Source organism: Microtus ochrogaster, chromosome 4, assembly GCF_000317375.1.
Source record: "Microtus ochrogaster isolate Prairie Vole_2 chromosome 4, MicOch1.0, whole genome shotgun sequence".
Taxonomy (NCBI): Eukaryota; Metazoa; Chordata; class Mammalia; order Rodentia; family Cricetidae; genus Microtus; species Microtus ochrogaster.
In genome coordinates this window covers 41,257,508-41,273,643 of record NC_022011.1, presented here as the reverse complement: position 1 = coordinate 41,273,643, position 16,136 = coordinate 41,257,508, and the positions used below count along the sequence as shown (strand labels likewise).

Here is a 16,136-nt window from a genome sequence, read left to right as displayed (position 1 = left end):
TCAGGGTCTGTCTCTAGCCCCCCCTCATCAGGGTCTGTCTCTAGCCCCCCCCATCAGGGTCTGTCTCTAGCCCCCCTCATCAGTATCTGTCTCTAGCCCCCCCTTTCTGGCCCTGTGCAAACAGTTATCCTGCTCCGAACCTAGGATGTCTTCTCAGTATGAGGTCACCGCACCCTCTTACTATCTGTTAGGATTTCCCACAACACAGTGTCCCGTGCACAGCAGACAGTGGGCACATGAGCCTGGTGCATGGCCCAGACTCAGGCACAGTTTCAGAGCGCTTACCTAGCACGCCAAGAGCTGGGATGGACACCAGTTATCTACTTCTCTGTCAGAGAAACGCCACCTGTGTCACATTCTAGAGCTGAAGAAGGCCAGGCACTGACAGGACAGGTTGCTTTGACAAGGTCACATGGTGACAGAGGCTGGGGAGTGTCCTTAACTATGACGTCGTATTGCCCCTGCCCCTGGGGTGAGGACCACCACAAGCAAGTAGCATGTGTTTCCAAGGACTGAGGCCCGGTACAGAGGACATAGACATCAGCACCCAGCAGAGTGTATGGTGGGTGAATCCTCACCAGGGGCAAGAGCAGCATTAGTGAAGCTACAGAAGAGAAACCTAGCACAGGTCTAAGGAACACAGGCTGGTGTGTGACATGGTCGTGTGTTTGTATGTGACACTGGTGTGGAACGGCATATACGACGTACAGCCGTGAGCAGAAGAGCTTGGGGCTGGAGCTCTGGCACTTATGGGTTCCTAGGCCCCAGGAGGCTCTGTCATGGTAGGACCTGGGGCCCAGCAAGAGGCTTTTCTCCTCCTTACAAAGGCCTGCCTGTTTCTTCCTCCTGTTTCTGGATGCCAAAGAGTGGGCTTGTTCCAGAGGAGGACAGGGGCCCCAAGTATGCCCACTGTCCCTTTAGCTCAGTCAGGAGTCAAGGCATGGGGCCAAGCCCATGGTTCAGGAAGAGCCTGCCAGGCCTCCAGCTCCCCACTCTCCAAGGCAGCCCCCCACCCCAGCACTGGCTGGGGCCAGCACCAGTAATTTTCCTCTCCTTGATCCTCCTTCTTATTGGCTCCCTGGCTGCTTTGCTGGCTCGAGAGAGATTGCCTTCAAGCCTTTAGGGAGTAGATTGCTAACAGCTGCTGTGGGAGGTGCGGAGAAGGAGGAGGAGGAGGAGGTTGCAGGTTGTGCACAACAGTTTCTTGAGCCCTCTCAGAACCTGGAGCTCACCATTTTATCCTGTTTCTTCTGGACAAGAGTGACAGGCACAAGGTCACACATAGCCAGTTCCCAGAGTTCCTGGCAGGGAGCTGAGGTCACACAGAGGCTAGGGTAGAGGGCAGAGGATGTCTGGTAGTCAATGAGCTATGTTGCTTAGGGCACATGGGTACCAGATCTCAGAGGGTCAAGTCTGGGGGGCCTGTGTCTGTATTGGGGCCATAGAGGGGTCAGGAGTAGTGGCGGCCACAGGCCTACTTGAACGTGAGATCTTGTGAGTCCTCCCTCTCTGCTCCTTGCTAGCCCCTGGCCTTCATCTTTTCATTGGAATTTTTTCTGGATTTTTAAAAATTTAATTAATATTAGTTGCAGCAAATCGGTGACATACGCCTGGCTGTCCTGTATCCAATAGCAGTGAAGTTTAGAGGGCTTGAATTTCTTGTCAAGGTCAGCTTGTGAGTGTTGGGGTCCATACTGTTTTGGGTGGACAAAGCAAGAAGAGATTCTTGAGGTAGATAGGAAGGCTCAGAAGCGTGGCTCTTCAGGTGACTAGCCACCACCCTGTCTCCAGCCTTGGTTGGAACCCTCCAGCTGTCCTTTGCTTTGAGTGTGAGGGTGGGCACGGAGCAAATGAGCTGCAGGTGTGTAAAGGCCGGCAGGTGCTGAGGGCCATCTTTGGATGTCATGGTTGCTAGGCACCAGCTGAGTGACACATTCAGAGTCAGGGTCTTCTGTCCTCTGGGACATACATCAGGGTAGCCTTGTTGCTCTGCTTTATAGAAAATGATATTGGAACATTGTAGAAAGGGACCACTGGCCCTGTCCCCTGAGCTGCTTCACATCCCTCCGTGAACAAGACCTGTCATCTACTATCTCTTGGCCATGCCTGCCCCTTTGTCCTCACTGGGACCTCTGCCTACGGGCTGCAGTGGGGCATTCGGGTCATCATGCAGTGGCCAGAGTCCTGCACCCGCCACCACTTTCCATCCCCAAAATTCTCTCTATTGCAGAACTTGTTAATCCCAAAGATGTGAGGAGAAAGCCCACTGACCCAAATCATCATGGGCAAATTAATTAAGGCAAGCAATTAATTAAAGCAAGTTTTTTTATTCATGTACACAAGCTGCCTTTCCCTAAATGTGGAGTTCAAGAGATCAGCACTGGGCATGAGGAAGACAAGGTTTTTATAACTGAGGGGTAGGGGGTTTTCAACTGGGGGATTTGAAGGGCAAAACTGGCAGGGTTACAGGAGCAGAACATAAACATAACAGGTCAGTAATAACAACCTCCTGCAGCAAAGACATGATCGCATGGTGGTCCTAACAAGATAGCCATAACAACAGGTAGTCATAACAACCTCCTGAAGCAAAGACATGATTGCAAGGTGGTCCTAACAAGATAGCCATAACAACAAGTAGTCATAACAACCTCCTGCAGCAAAGACATGATTGCAAGGTGGTCCTAACAAGGTAGCCATAACAACAAGTAGTCATAACAACCTTTTGGAACAAGTAGGGTTCCAAGATGGTTACAACTTTTTGATACAAAGATGTGGTTGCAGCTTCCTGGAATAGGCAATACAGAACCATTTGTATTTAAGGTTACAGGTGGGGCAGAGCCTAATCCTTGAGAAACAGAGATTTAATCATAAACATGAATGGACCTAGTTTATCTTTACTGTAAGATGGCTTTATCACCCAAGATGGAGGCAGGCTGGTTCATCCACTGAAGCTCTACTCTCTTTGGACAGTAGCCCACATTTCCCTTCCCCTTACGCCATCACTTTACGGAAGTGGACTCACAACATTCCTGCCTTGTGACTGGCAGTGTCCTTGAGGCTCATCCCTCTAGCAGGATGTAATCTTTTCACAGGTTACTGTTCTGCTGCTTAAATATGTTTGTTGATTGTCTACTCACTCATTAATGAACCGCTGGCTTGCTTCCATGTTTGAATTGTGTGGGCAGTGCTGCTGTGAACATGGCTGTGCAGATGCCTCTTAGACAGCTTGCTTTTATAAACCAGTATTTTTTGAACATTTATTTTGTGAAAAATCCTCTCTCTCTCTCTCTCTCTCTCTCTCTCTCTCTCTCTCTCACACACACACACACACACACACACAATTTGTGGTTTGTTCTGAGATCCAGTCTTGCTGGCTAGCCCTGGGTGAGCTGAAACTTATTATGCAAACCGGGCTGGGCTCAAAGTTGCTTCTCTCGCCTGCCTGAGCACTGCTCATACAGGTACACACTATCATACTTGGCAGGAAAGGCCTTTTGGTCTCTAATTTACACACAGGAAAATTAGGCTCAGAGAGACAGAAACTCACCCAAGCAACTGATCCAGCAAAAATTGCAGCTTTCTTTTCACAGGCTTCATCTGCACTAGGCTACACTGAGCCCAGTGTATTTCACCTGGTTACAAGTCTTTAAGGTGTGTGTATGTGGTATGTAAGTGCAGGTAACTGTAGTGGCCAGAAGAGGGCGTCAGATCCTCTGGGGTGGAAGTTACAACTGGTTGTGAGCCATCTGATATGGGTGCTGGAAACCAAACTGAGGTCCTCCCCAAGGGCAGTATGTACCCTTAACAGCTGTCCCCTTATTAAATTCTTACAGCCTTCATGGGAAGAAGATACTATGGTCCCTACCTTCACATTAGGGCACTGAGGCTCGAGTGCCAAGGTGACTTTCTCAGGGCCACTCAGCCAGTTAAGGGGTAGATCTTAAGCCCTCACTTTTGCTAGCGGAAAAGCCCCCACTTTTGCTTCCCCATTACATGCCCAAATCCTTCCTCTGAGCGGTTGCCCCCAGTGGCATCTCTTGTCCCTTCCTCTCTGTCAGGGGCATCACAGACCCTGCCTTCTGTCTGCACCCCACCCGGGTCTCCAGCTGATCCTGCCCCAAGTCACCATGCCTGTGCTTGGACCTGTGTTTGTGCCCCAGTTTCTCGGGGTTTGCTACAGAGTTCTGGGATGGGTGGGGGTGTGAGGGTCTAGGACTCAGTTCTTTGCAGTCCCGAGTTTCTCAGGGTTGGAGCATCTGCCTCAGGGCAGGAGAGACCGATAGCTACAGCGAGTCCTGGTGGAAGAGGCCTGGACTCATACACGGCCAAATCTTATTGCTTCCAGGGCCCTGGGCCAGGAGGTGGTAGGGCCAGGCCTCCTTTGACTGTGCTCACAGCACTGGGTGGGGCTGGCTCTGGGAGCTGGGAGAGGGTCGGTGGCTTCGGTCCCTGGGATAGAGTCAAACAAACCCCACTGGCCATCTTCCCAGTAGCTGTCCACACCCTACAGACTTGGCCATGACAGAGGGCCAGCTGGCCATGCTGGTCCATGAGACCCAGGCCTTGCCTCTGGCCTGGTTGCCCACAGACATGAGTTCTAAGTCTAGGCTGTTGATACTGGCCCAATGGCCTGGATGCATCACCTTTTTCTGCTTGGTGTTATCTACAAAGAGATGGGAGGCCAGTGGCCATTACTTCTGGCAGTCTTCTGGCTTGCCCCCATAGTTCTGCAAGTGGGTATTACTGTCCCTATTTACAGATGAACTCCTGGAGGCTCAGAAAGGGAAACAACCCAGTCCAGATTGCAGTCTACGCCTATTGCTCCAGACTGCTGCCCTTTGATAGGTGTGGATCGCTGCCTTTGGGCCCCTGAAAGAAAGCAGGCTATCCAGGGACCCTTTGGGAGATGCTGTGTATCAGATCTTAGAGTCCCCTGATGTCCCAGGAGCCCGACATTTAAAATCCATTCCATTTTAAAAATGAGGAAACTGAGGTCTTACTACAGGTGCCGAGGTCTGTGCGTTCAGGTCCTTTGGGCTTGCCAGAACTTGTGCGGGCCCTGTTTGGTTTCACCGGGTTTCATAACTGCCTCTTTGTTTACTGATCCTTGTGCCTCCTGGCAAAATCCTGGGCCAGAAGGGTGGGTGCTCCTAGGGGACCCAGAGCACAGTTGTGGGCCAAAGGCCAACAAGCTCTGAGGGAAAGAAAGGAGCTCTTCCAGTGAGTGGCCGGCTGCCAGAGAGATGGAGAGTTGTGTGTCTGCGCTGAGGGAACAGGACAGGGAGTGTCTTCCCAGCCTGCCAAGGGCAAAGGTGAGACCTCTCATCTGGTAGCCTCCCTACACAGGCAGCCCACAGAGGTCCAGAGATTGACTTCAAGTTAGTCAGAGAGAGAATGGGCCAAGAGATGGTTATGGGATCCTGGGTCCAACCACAGGGAGGGAGGGGTCCACAGAAGGACATGAGCTGTACCACTCGGTCCTGTGGCAGACACTGAGAAGGTGCCTGATGGGAAGGGGGCACTGGGCAGGACTCGCAAACGGCCGAGATGGGCTATCAAGGGAGCCAAGGGTGTCAAGGGGGCCAAGGGGGTACCTAAGGCACAGCGAAGAGCAGGGACTAGGGTGTGTGCACCGAACAAACAGATGGTAAACAATGTTATATTGAAATCAGAGCAACCATCCCAGACCTGAGTGTCTTAATATGGAGGTACCACAGTCTTGTCTGGGATCTTCTTAGACATTCAGCTGTCCTAGGCAATGACATCAGGCATCTGGAGGGCTTGAGGGCTTTCCTGGAACCTCCTCTGGCCCCGGCCGAGGAGACTTCTGCCTGCCTGCCTGCCTGCCTGGCATGGGCTTGGACTGGTTTAGCAACAGCAACCTTTTTCCTGCACAAGGTTGCTGCTCCCTGTCCAGGTGAGGTGGGGCCATGGCTCCTGCTTCATCTCCCAGATAGAACTGGAGCCCAGGAGTCCCTGGTAAGAGTTTGGACCTTAGCAAGACCCCCTTCCACATGAGTGCCTGAGCCTCGGTTTCTCTGTCAGTGGTGTGCCTGCCTTCCTTCTGCACGCATCCGCTTGCTCCCTTGGATTCATACATCCTTTTCCAAGCAGGGAGCAGAGTCAGGCAGGGTTCCCACATCAAAGTCTTCACTCGGTGTGTGCTGTAGTGAGAAGTTTCAGGCTTTGGGGTGCTGTAGGGGAGCACCCCAAGGTGGGGTGAAGTACTACTACTGATTTCAGAGTCTCCCTCTCACACCAGGGGTCCTAGCTGCTCTGATTCAAAAGGACCTGTCAAGGTGACCTGGTCCCCATTTTGAAGATGAACCTTGAAGCTCAGAAGCAAGTAGGTTCTGTGTGGGATGGTGCAGCCAGGATCTGGAAGTGCTGAGGCCAGAAATGGTCTTAGAGTCAGAGTAGCAAGGCGTTGGCTTTTGGGTAGACACTGAGACCCAGAGAGGGACGATGAGCTGCCCTCAGTCATCCAGGCGTCTGTGGCAGAGCCTTCCCTAACACAGGGCATGCTCCTTTTCCCCTTCACTTGAACCCCCTTGTCCCCTTGACCTCAAGCCTCGTCCAGGCATGGAACAGAGTAGTGAGCTGCCCCTCTTGTCTCCATTCACTGATGCCCTGGAGTGAAGGTTTCTAGGCTCCAGGGTCCCAGAAAGCAGAGGCTGGGCTTTGGTCACTGTGACCCAAACTCCATAGCTGGCCAGCAAAGCTACACCACCTTTGTGAACATTAACCTGGGGCCAGGGACTCTGGGCTGGTTCACTGACCCCAGGGGTCGAGGCCAAGCCATAACAGTCCTCTGTTAATCACCAGCTGGACAAACTGGGGCCAGTCTCTTGACTCACACTGCTCTTGAGGGACAGCTGAGCCAGTCCAGCCGCTGGCTCAGGTTGCTTGCCATTTCCCAAGTCGGCTAAAGAGCAAGTATCCCTTTACGCATGTTCTTAAAGCATTCTTTTCTACAGAACGGTTGTTAAACAAAACCAGCAACTCCCTTGAATATATTCTCGTCCCATTTTAGATCTTGTTTTGCTGTTTTACATCTCAGGATGTAATTTGCTGGTGCACATGGTTAGCTCACTGGGGTGTACAGTTCTGTGGTTTTTCAGTGGTGTGAACTGGTTGCTTGATCATCATCATGATATAGGATTAAAAACATCCCATCATCCTCAAAGGTTTCTTGTGCCAGCCACAGTGATCCGAGCACTCCCTCCAGCCTTGGGCAGCCATGGTGCTCTCCGGAGTGAAAGGGCTGTCTTCACCACTTCCAAGCATGCCAAGAACTTTGACAGTTTGGCGTTTACTGACTTTTCAAGGGTTTGTGTACCAACCTGCACCCTCCTAGAAAGGAAGAGAAGAACCACTCGATAGCCATCATTGTGCAATTTCCTTCTTGCCCCTGGAGGTCTCTCCATGCCTCCTGAGTGCCTACTATGTGCCATGAGGCACAATTGGCTCTAACTCACACACACCCCCAGCTGCACCGTGGACTGTGGTCCATTATGTGACAGCCCCATCACTTGCTTCCCCAGGATATTTTGGGTTCTTTCCAATTCTCTTCCAACAATGCTTCAATGAATATCCTTGCCCACTGAAAGCAGTTCTGTGAATCCACTCTGTGTTAGTCCAGGGCAGCCCACTACAGGCTCCACAGGCCTGGGGGTGGGATTGCTAGACCATGGAGCCCGGAGGATTCATGGCTTCTACAGGCACTTGACAAAATCCCCAAGGTTTAGGTTTGCACAAAGGCCTCAGGCTACCCACCTTCCTTGCCAGCCTCACCCCCCACAGCCCCCTAAGCCAGACCCTTGTTATTCTCTGGGCATGGCCTATGCTTGCCTGCCCTTTGCCCATACCTTGCTCCTCCCTGGGATGCTGCAGTCCCGGCTGTCCTCTCTGTCCCCTTAGGCTTCACCTATGTCCTCTTAGGTGGGGAGACACTGGGATGGGAGAGGGCAAACTTCAGTCCTGTCCTCTTATAAGGAATAATGCAGTGCAGGCTCCTAAGGGAGCTGGTTGGCGAGCGTTCTCACCTGCGGACCTGGCTTTCTGAGCAGGCCTGATCTAACCCTCTGCAACCTCTGCTGACTGGAGACTGAGGTACAGTACGCAGGAGTACTGCACAGGTCCCTAATTTCCCAGTAATGAGCTGAGGAGTGGAGGGAGACCCAAATCCTGTCTCCCTAGGAGAGGGTGCAGAAGAGTTCCAGACTGCACTGTTTTCCCCTTCTGTGAAATGCGCTCTCTTTAGAGTATCTGATCTGAAGAGGATTCAACCCCCTATAAGCAGAAAGCGCCACACCCGGTTAGTTCATGCTAGGTGGATTTTGCCGGTTTGTTTAGTTTAGTTAGACCTGCTAATTGAACTAATAAGAGGGGGTTTGCACAGGTCACAGAAAAACAGCTCTTTCTGAGTTAGCATCTGCTGTATGTCAGATCACATGCCTGATCTCCCGTTTGGAACTTAGGGTCCAAGGGGCGACCGCACCCATTTGGGTCGGTGTGGGATCCCAGATGTCTCCGAGATCCAGGACAGATCCCCGCCTCCCCCGCGGGCCACAAGGCCCTCCCTGCGGGGCGGTCCCCAGCTGGGGCGGGATGGGGCGGCTAGCTACTTAAAGGTCGGGGCGACCGTGAAGCCGCGGCCGCAGCCTGGGTCCTCACTGTCGCCATGGCTCCGCAACTCTCGCTGCTCTGCGCGCTGGTCTTGGCGCTGTGCGCACAGTCGCTGTCCGGTGCGGCCACTGGGTCGCGGGGTACTACCGGAGTGAGGGCGCCCCAAGGTCGGGTGTCTGAGGCGCGGGTGAGTGCCCGGGGTCACCGGGGCTCCCCGAGTAATTGTCTATTGTAAGTTCTTGCAGATACAGCGCTAGGAAAAGGGGAGTAATTCAGGTGTAGAATGGAAAAACTGTTTTGTTGCTTTGTAAGTATGTCTTGCTGCTTCGGGGCTCCTGGGGCGTGGGTGGGGGCCCTGGGCCAAGGCTGTTTCCTTCCCTGCAGGCTAACCTCACCTTGGCCAAATCTTTACTACTGATTTGGATCCCATCTCCTTTACCTGTCTAATTTCTTCTCCTGTCTGACCCACCCCCACCCCCACCCCCACCCCCGTGCTGGAAGCCAATCAGATTCCTTCTCACTTGGTGTCCCCCCACCCCGTTTTCTATGGACGTGACTGTTATTATTCTCTACTTTCTGTGATTCCCTCTCCTCTTCCCCACCCCTCACCTCTCGGTTCCCCTTTATGCCCTCCTCTATCTGTCTTGAGTTTCTCTCCCCAGTCTGGTGTTGCTTCTCCCGCGCGAATTTTGTTCCTACCAGACCTCCTTCAGGCTGAGGTGACCTACTGACTTCCACCTATAGGCGCCAGCCTAACCGTCTGCCCCACAGCCTCCCGCCATCCCCAGAGCATGCTTGGCAGCCTTTCCCCGCCTCAGCCTTCTCCTCCTAACAGGTTCCTGCAGACTTCAGGCTCCATTCCTCCCCCTTTTCCAAGATGTGGAAATGGGGTGGGTTCTGGGGTGGGGCAGGAGGGAGGAGGCAGACAGCGCAGGAGGCCACTTGGGCCCTCTAAGCCTATCCTTTCTTGGGGTGTTGACGGAAGATGGGGAGGGGTGCCTGAGGTGATTTTCCCTCTTCCAAAGAGCCAAAGCAAATAGGCCATGTGACCTGGGGTCAGGCCCTTTTCCTTTTGGATCCTCAGTTTCCCCATTTGCAGACTAGGGGTGGATAATGAGTCCCAAGAAGGTGCTTGAAGAAAGCCAACAGAATCTCTGGGGACCCGGAGCCACCGCCATCTAGCAGAGTACCGCTACAGAGAGTACTCTTGAGGTCCAGGAACATCCCTCTCTGTTGTTCCCCAACTGAGGGTCCCAGAAAGACAGCCTGCCTCTGTGTACCTTAGCTGTCCAAATTGGCCACAGAAAAGGCGGGAGAGCTCGGTCTCCATGACAATAAACAAAGAGCTGAGTGGGAGACCGAGGCTGGCGGAGGATTACACATTAACTCCCAGAAAAGGGCTCATGCTCCACCCCACGGGCGAGCAGGAGGCTCAAGTGAGTCACTCCTGGTGCTAGAGCCCACCCTCCCTCGTGCCTGGGGTCTCCCTGCCGAGACCCACACGGTTGCTCAGGCTCTGCCCTGTCTCTCTGCAGCCCGGCACCATGGTGGTGGAGCACCCGGAATTCCTTAAGGCAGGGAAGGAGCCTGGCCTGCAGATCTGGCGTGTGGAGAAGTTTGACCTGGTGCCTGTGCCCCCCAACCTCTATGGAGATTTCTTCACGGGTGATGCGTATGTCATCCTGAAGACAGTGCAGCTGAGGAATGGGAACCTGCAGTATGACCTCCACTATTGGCTGGGTAAGTGAGCTGCTCCTGCTCCCCTGACCCTGACCCTCAAAGCATGGATAGACCTGGAAGCTGAGGGCTACGTGTGTCAGGCCTTGGTTAGTGGTCACATACCACTACCCTCCAGAGCCAGCCTGGCCAAGTTCAGATCCCCTCTCTGCCCCATTGACCTGTGAGCCACCTTGGTAACTCAGCAGTGTTTTTATAGAGTGGACTTGCTGACAGCGAGGTGACATGGGGACCCTGGATCCCTCTGCACTGCTTTAACTCCAATTATCCCCTCATTTTTTTTTCTTCACAGTTAAGAGCCTAGAGTCCCTAACATTGGCTCTGATCTGTTTGTTTTAGGGTTACCCCATTATACAGATGGAGTAACTGAGGCTCTTAATAGGCAAGAAAGGACTTACTCAATTTCTATAGCCAGGCCAGAGTGGAGCTGTTGGCTCTGGGTGATCCTCCTCAAAGGACCAAGACTACCTTGCACATGTCAACCTCATGCTGCCCTGCTGTTCCCTAGGCAACGAGTGCAGCCAGGATGAGAGCGGGGCAGCCGCCATCTTTACGGTTCAGCTGGATGACTATCTGAATGGCCGGGCTGTGCAGCACCGTGAGGTCCAGGGCTTTGAGTCATCCACCTTCCTCGGCTACTTCAAGTCCGGACTGAAGTACAAGGTGGGTTGGCGTTTACCAGTCTCCCAGTCTTGTGGAGTGATGGACAGACAGGTGTCAGGCTCTGGAGTCTCCCAGCCGTGGGTTTGAACCCTGGTCTCTCTTCCCAGTGCGGTGGCTTTGAACAAGCCACACTCCCTCCCTGACCTTTTGATTCCTTGCCTTACAATGGAAAGAAGGTTCTCTACATCCTCAGAGCGTTTTCTTCCCACGTCACAGCGGGCCCATGGGTGGCCTTCTCATGGCCCCTGAGGGGCTGTGCCAAGTCCCAGTCCTGCACCTGCTAGGGCTTTGCTGACAGGACCCTACGGTCGGTGACAGGTTGCTTTCACCTCCCTTTCTCCTTGAACTTGGACTTTCACACGTCTGGACCTGATAGGAACATTTCCAAGCTGGGAACCCTGGAAACTGCACCCCAGTATGCTGTGCTACCTCCAGCGGCCCCTGACACCCACAGCCTGGCTTGCCTCTCTGGTTACCTGCCCTACAGTCCCAGGGAGACGATTTGGTGCAGAGGTGACTGGGAAATGTCCCAACGCTTGGCTCCTTGAAGGCGTCAAGAGAAGCAGCATTTTTTTTTTGCCTTGGGGGGAGGGGTTCTAAACAGGGTTTCTCTGTAGCTTTGGAGCTTATCCTGGAACTAGCTCTTGTAGACCAGGCTGGCCTTGCACTCACAGAGATCCGCCTGTCTCTGCCTCCCAAGTGCTGGGATTAAAGGTGTGTGCTACCACTGCCCAGCTGAGAAGCAGGGTATTTATAAAGTTCAGTTCTCTTTGTTTAGGGTAGAGAGGGGATTACAAGTTTATGAACCCGATGAGTCTGAATCTCTCATTTGATGGGGGTTGGGACAACTAAAGTAGAGAGAGGTTGAGGAATTGGAGTGGGGTCACACAGTAAGTTAAATGGACCCCTGACCAGAACCCAGATCATCTGCCTGTTTTCCAGTGTTCTTTCCACTAAACCAGTCCATCTCCCATGACCGGTTCCAGTGGGGACAGATGCCCTACCTATGCCTCTGTCACTCTCTGACCCTCAGAGCCCTCTTTGTCGAGGCAGAAGTGTCTCCCTCACTCCCAAGTGAGGGATGGGAACTGACAGAGAGTACCTGTGCCGCTTAGATATCAAGGGAGGGTGTGTCCCGGACCAGCTCAAGATGGGTGGGGCTGGGCTGGCTTTCTTGGGAGGTACCCAGTAGCATTTGCTGGGCTGCTGTGGCTGCCCATCCTCAGGGTCCTCGAAATCATGAGTCAGGAGAGGTGGGAAGCCACGTCCCGCTGCAGCAAGACCAGCAGAGGCTCTCCGTTGGCCGTTCACTCAGCAGACAGGATCAGTTCCTGCATCAAGCTGGCTGTGGTGGCACATACTTAGAATCCCAGAATTTAGGGGGCAGAGGATCAGGAGTTCAAGGTTATCCTCTGCTAGACAGTGCATCCACGGCCTTGTCTAAATGACACTCAGTGGGGAATACAAGGAAGGAGAGAGGGAGACAGACTGTGTCAGCACCCACTGTGACCGCCATGACGCAGGTGTGGTACGGAACCTGTGTGACTGTCTTATCTCCTCGAAAGTTCCCCAGGAGGAGACAGCAAGTGGTGGAAACCCAGCTCATTCCACAGGTGCTGCGCTGAGCACTGGGTGTCAGGGGTGTGGGGCAGATCGCTTCCTTTCTAAGGACTTGAGGGGACAATCATTCTTCAGGAAGTCAATCCACTGAACGCAGGAAGGAAGAAAGGGTGAGTCCAGGGGATTCATGTGGTCAGCTCCTGCGTGGTCAGCTCTCGCGTGGTCAGCTCTAGCTCGGACAGCTCTCATGTGGTCAGCTCTCACGTGGCCAGCTCTCACGTGGCCAGCTCTCATGTGGTCAGCTCTCTCGTGGTCAGCTCTCACGGGAGCACAGTTGTCTGTCTGCCTCAGGTACCCGTTGCTTGGGGGAAAGCTTAGCAGATGTAAATGTGACAGTGGTCATGAACACAAGGACAGATTACCAGGCCAGAGAACATTGCAGTGCAGGCTATGGGTGCCTCAGGTTTGGAGCCATAGGTACAGTATATTGAGGTTTTTCTATGGGATCAATTTCATTCTCGCCATTGCCGTTAGGGCGGTAGAGGTATCCCATTTTATAGATGAGAAGGCTGAGGTCCTGTGGAAGGGACCTACAAGCTAGCAGAGAGCTCTCACATCTTGGGCCATGGACTTTGCTCTGCCCTTTCCTCAGATTACCTCATCCTATGAGATGCTCGCTAGGACCGGCCGCACTGTGTAGATGAGGGGGAAGATGTGCCCAGGATGCACAGCTGGCAGTGGTGTGAGTGAGATTCAGACTCACGTGGGAAGGGTCTTGTGCCGCCCAGAGTGGGCGTTCCAAGAGTCCCTGATTTTATCTGAGCTCCATGGGGCTCATCCCCTGCATATCTCATTAGCTTCTCCTATATCAAAGGGATTTTAGGGAATGTTCTCGACCATGCTCTGAGGAACACTTGAGAGGCAGATCCCAATCAGGGCTCAGATTTGTGGCTTCGGTCATGAAAGGAACTGTCCCCGGAGGACATGTGAGACCCTGTTTACACCTCCTGCAGGTCCTTAGGCCACCCCCGCACTTGGCAGTCCCAGACCAAGGTCCTCGGCCTCCCCGCCCTCATCTATTATTGATGCCGAGAAGCTAGGCTTGTTACACAAGACTTGTTTCTATGAAAGCCTCCCGGGAGCTACTTCTGTCCTGGATCAGAGAAGGGGCAGAGAGGGGACACGGAGCCACCAGGAAGAGCTGCCGTTACTGTTCTGTGTCACCATCCTGGGTGGGGGTGGGAAGGGTTCCAATCCCTCCTGGCTCTCCCCTTTCATCTTTACCCCCTATCCTGGGGACCCCCCCCCCTTCGAAGGACTTGTTAAGTCCTTTGCTCAAAGAGAATCTGGGTCTATATCAGTCCTGGGAGCCTGGACCATGGGATAGCTTGAAATCAAACATCTGGACAATGGGATAGCTGGAAATCAGACATCTGCTGGCACCTTGTCGTAGGAAAGGACTGGGTGGAAGATGGGTAGGTCCAACCTCAGCAAGATTTTAGTTGTGTGTTTGTTTCTTCATGGAAACTTTAGTGCCCCCCCCCCCAGCTGAATAAGGCAAGCTTCACTTAGACAAGCCAACACTAAGGAGCAGCCCTTAGAGGGGCCGTCCTGGGACCCCACCCCGAAGGCACAAACCAGTGGTGATTGGTGGCTTTGGTTCTTTCCACAAACCGGCCTGTCTGCCTAGTGTCCTAATTCAGAGGGTGGCTCTTTAAACAACTCGCCCTGTGGGATTTGTTAGAAGAAACAGACGCTGATCTCTTCCCACCCAGAGATTAGATTAGACAGCAGTAATCAGTCCCTTAAAGAGAAAGGAATAGAAAAGTTCTAAAAGTTCCCATTCTCCCCTTTGTACATCTACTGGTGTCCTCTGAGAACTTGCTTGATTTAAAACGCGCGCGCGCGTTTGTGTGTGTGTGTGTGTGTGTGTGTGTGTGTGTGTGTGTGTGTCTGAGGTGGGGGAGGAGGAAGAGAGGGCAGAAGGAGAGAGAGAACTAATAAGAATTCCTGATGCCTGACATTTATGACACAAAACAACGCTCCTTTCTTTCAAAGAGTTTTTGTTTATTTTGATTTGTTATTGTTGTTGTTTTTGGATTTGGAGATAGGATTTCTCTATGTAGTCCTGGCTTTCCTTTAACTCACTCTGTAGACCAGGCTGGCCTCGAACTCCTGATTTCTGGAATTAAAGGCGTGTGCCCAATCAAAGAGTTATTTTTTTTAATATTTATTTATTTATTATGTATACAATATTCTGTCTGTGTGTATGCCTGCTGGCCAGAAGAGGGCACTAGACCCCATTACAGATGGTTGTGAGCCACCATGTGGTTGCTGGGAATTGAACTCAGGACCTTTGGAAGAGCAGGCAATGCTCTTAACCTCTGAGCCATCTCTCCAGCCCCAAAGAGTTATTTTTTAAATAGCAGAACAAAAGGCTTGCTTGAACAAGTGAAAATATTTCCGAGTGTACAAAGCAAGCAGGCGGTCTCTCCTGTCCCCACGCTCCCTTGTGTCTGAGGAGCCAGTACAACAGGTCCTCTTGGCACCCACTTATTTGGAGAAGCTTCTCAGACCCCCTCGTCTTTGCTATCCTATCCGGCTGAGGGAAGTCAGGAGTCCCAGGGCTGATGGGAATGAGGCTGGCTTCTAAAAGGCAAAAGATCATGGGGTTGAAGCCCAGCTGTGCAGCCAAATGGCGGGAGCGCGGACACCTGCTCCATCCCTCCTTACCTCTACCCCTTGCCCAAGAATTGTTTCAGTGACGTTCCTACCTTAGAGACTTGTGAGTCCTGCATGGAGAGCGGGTGCCCAGCCTTACTACCCTGGGGGCCTGTGGGAACAGGGTGATACCACTCTTCCCTGGTCCCCGGTGACTCTTAGGACTGTCCTGCCTCAGCCCTTGCCCTCCTCTAAACCCCAGTCACATTCTTGAATCTCAGGCATCATGGCCAGCTGGGCCCACGTCAGAACTTAGATTTATTCTTTCTATGATGGGAAAAGTTCCTGGCTTACTATTGACTTGTGGACTTCCTAAGTAGAGTGGAAGCTATGGTATGGCCCCGCTCCACACTGGGCTCATTTATTCCTAGTGGCACCCACAGCTATGCCAGAAGTGCTCTTGAGTGTGTTAGGGTAGCTCAGTCAGAACTGAGCCTTTTGACTGAGGCTTGCAAAGCTGAATAGGTCTTACGTCTATATCAAGAATGGCCACCAGAGGGCGCCCGAGCCCCAGCAACGGGAACTGGCTTGTACTAGATGAGTGACCCTTGAGACTCTAAGGAGAACATGGCTTTGCAGATTCAGACACACTGAGTTTTGATCACGGCTCCGCCAGCCATCCCACTGCAAGAGTTTGGGCAAGTCTCTTCAGGTGTGGGCTCTGCCCTCCTCACGTGTGAGAGAGGTGTGGAGTATGTGGCATAGTGGGTATGTCCATCACACTCACTGTTACTGTGCAGAACAGGTACCTGGTTCCTGGCCTTTCCCTCCTCCCCTCCATCAAGCTTGTATGGCCAGTGTCAGACTTAGCATCGCAGGAAGGTAGG

At 52.7% G+C, this 16,136-nt stretch overlaps 1 protein-coding gene across 3 annotated transcripts in view; it reads left to right on the top strand.

The window, feature by feature from the left end:
- The window catches only part of Gsn (gelsolin), a 56,585-nt gene that overhangs the window by 21,784 nt on the left and 18,665 nt on the right, over nt 1–16,136 (top strand). Inside the window, exons 4-6 of one of the 3 annotated variants that reach the window (XM_013345980.2) lie at nt 8,865–8,935; nt 10,164–10,368; nt 10,874–11,028. In XM_013345980.2, the coding sequence (XP_013201434.1) occupies nt 8,912–8,935; nt 10,164–10,368; nt 10,874–11,028 (384 nt within the window). In that variant the 5' untranslated portion in view covers nt 8,865–8,911. Of the gene's footprint in view, nt 1–8,194; nt 8,816–8,864; nt 8,936–10,163; nt 10,369–10,873; nt 11,029–16,136 lie in introns of those variants that run through there. The other 2 variants (XM_005345983.3, XM_026777035.1) reach the window with 2 other exon arrangements.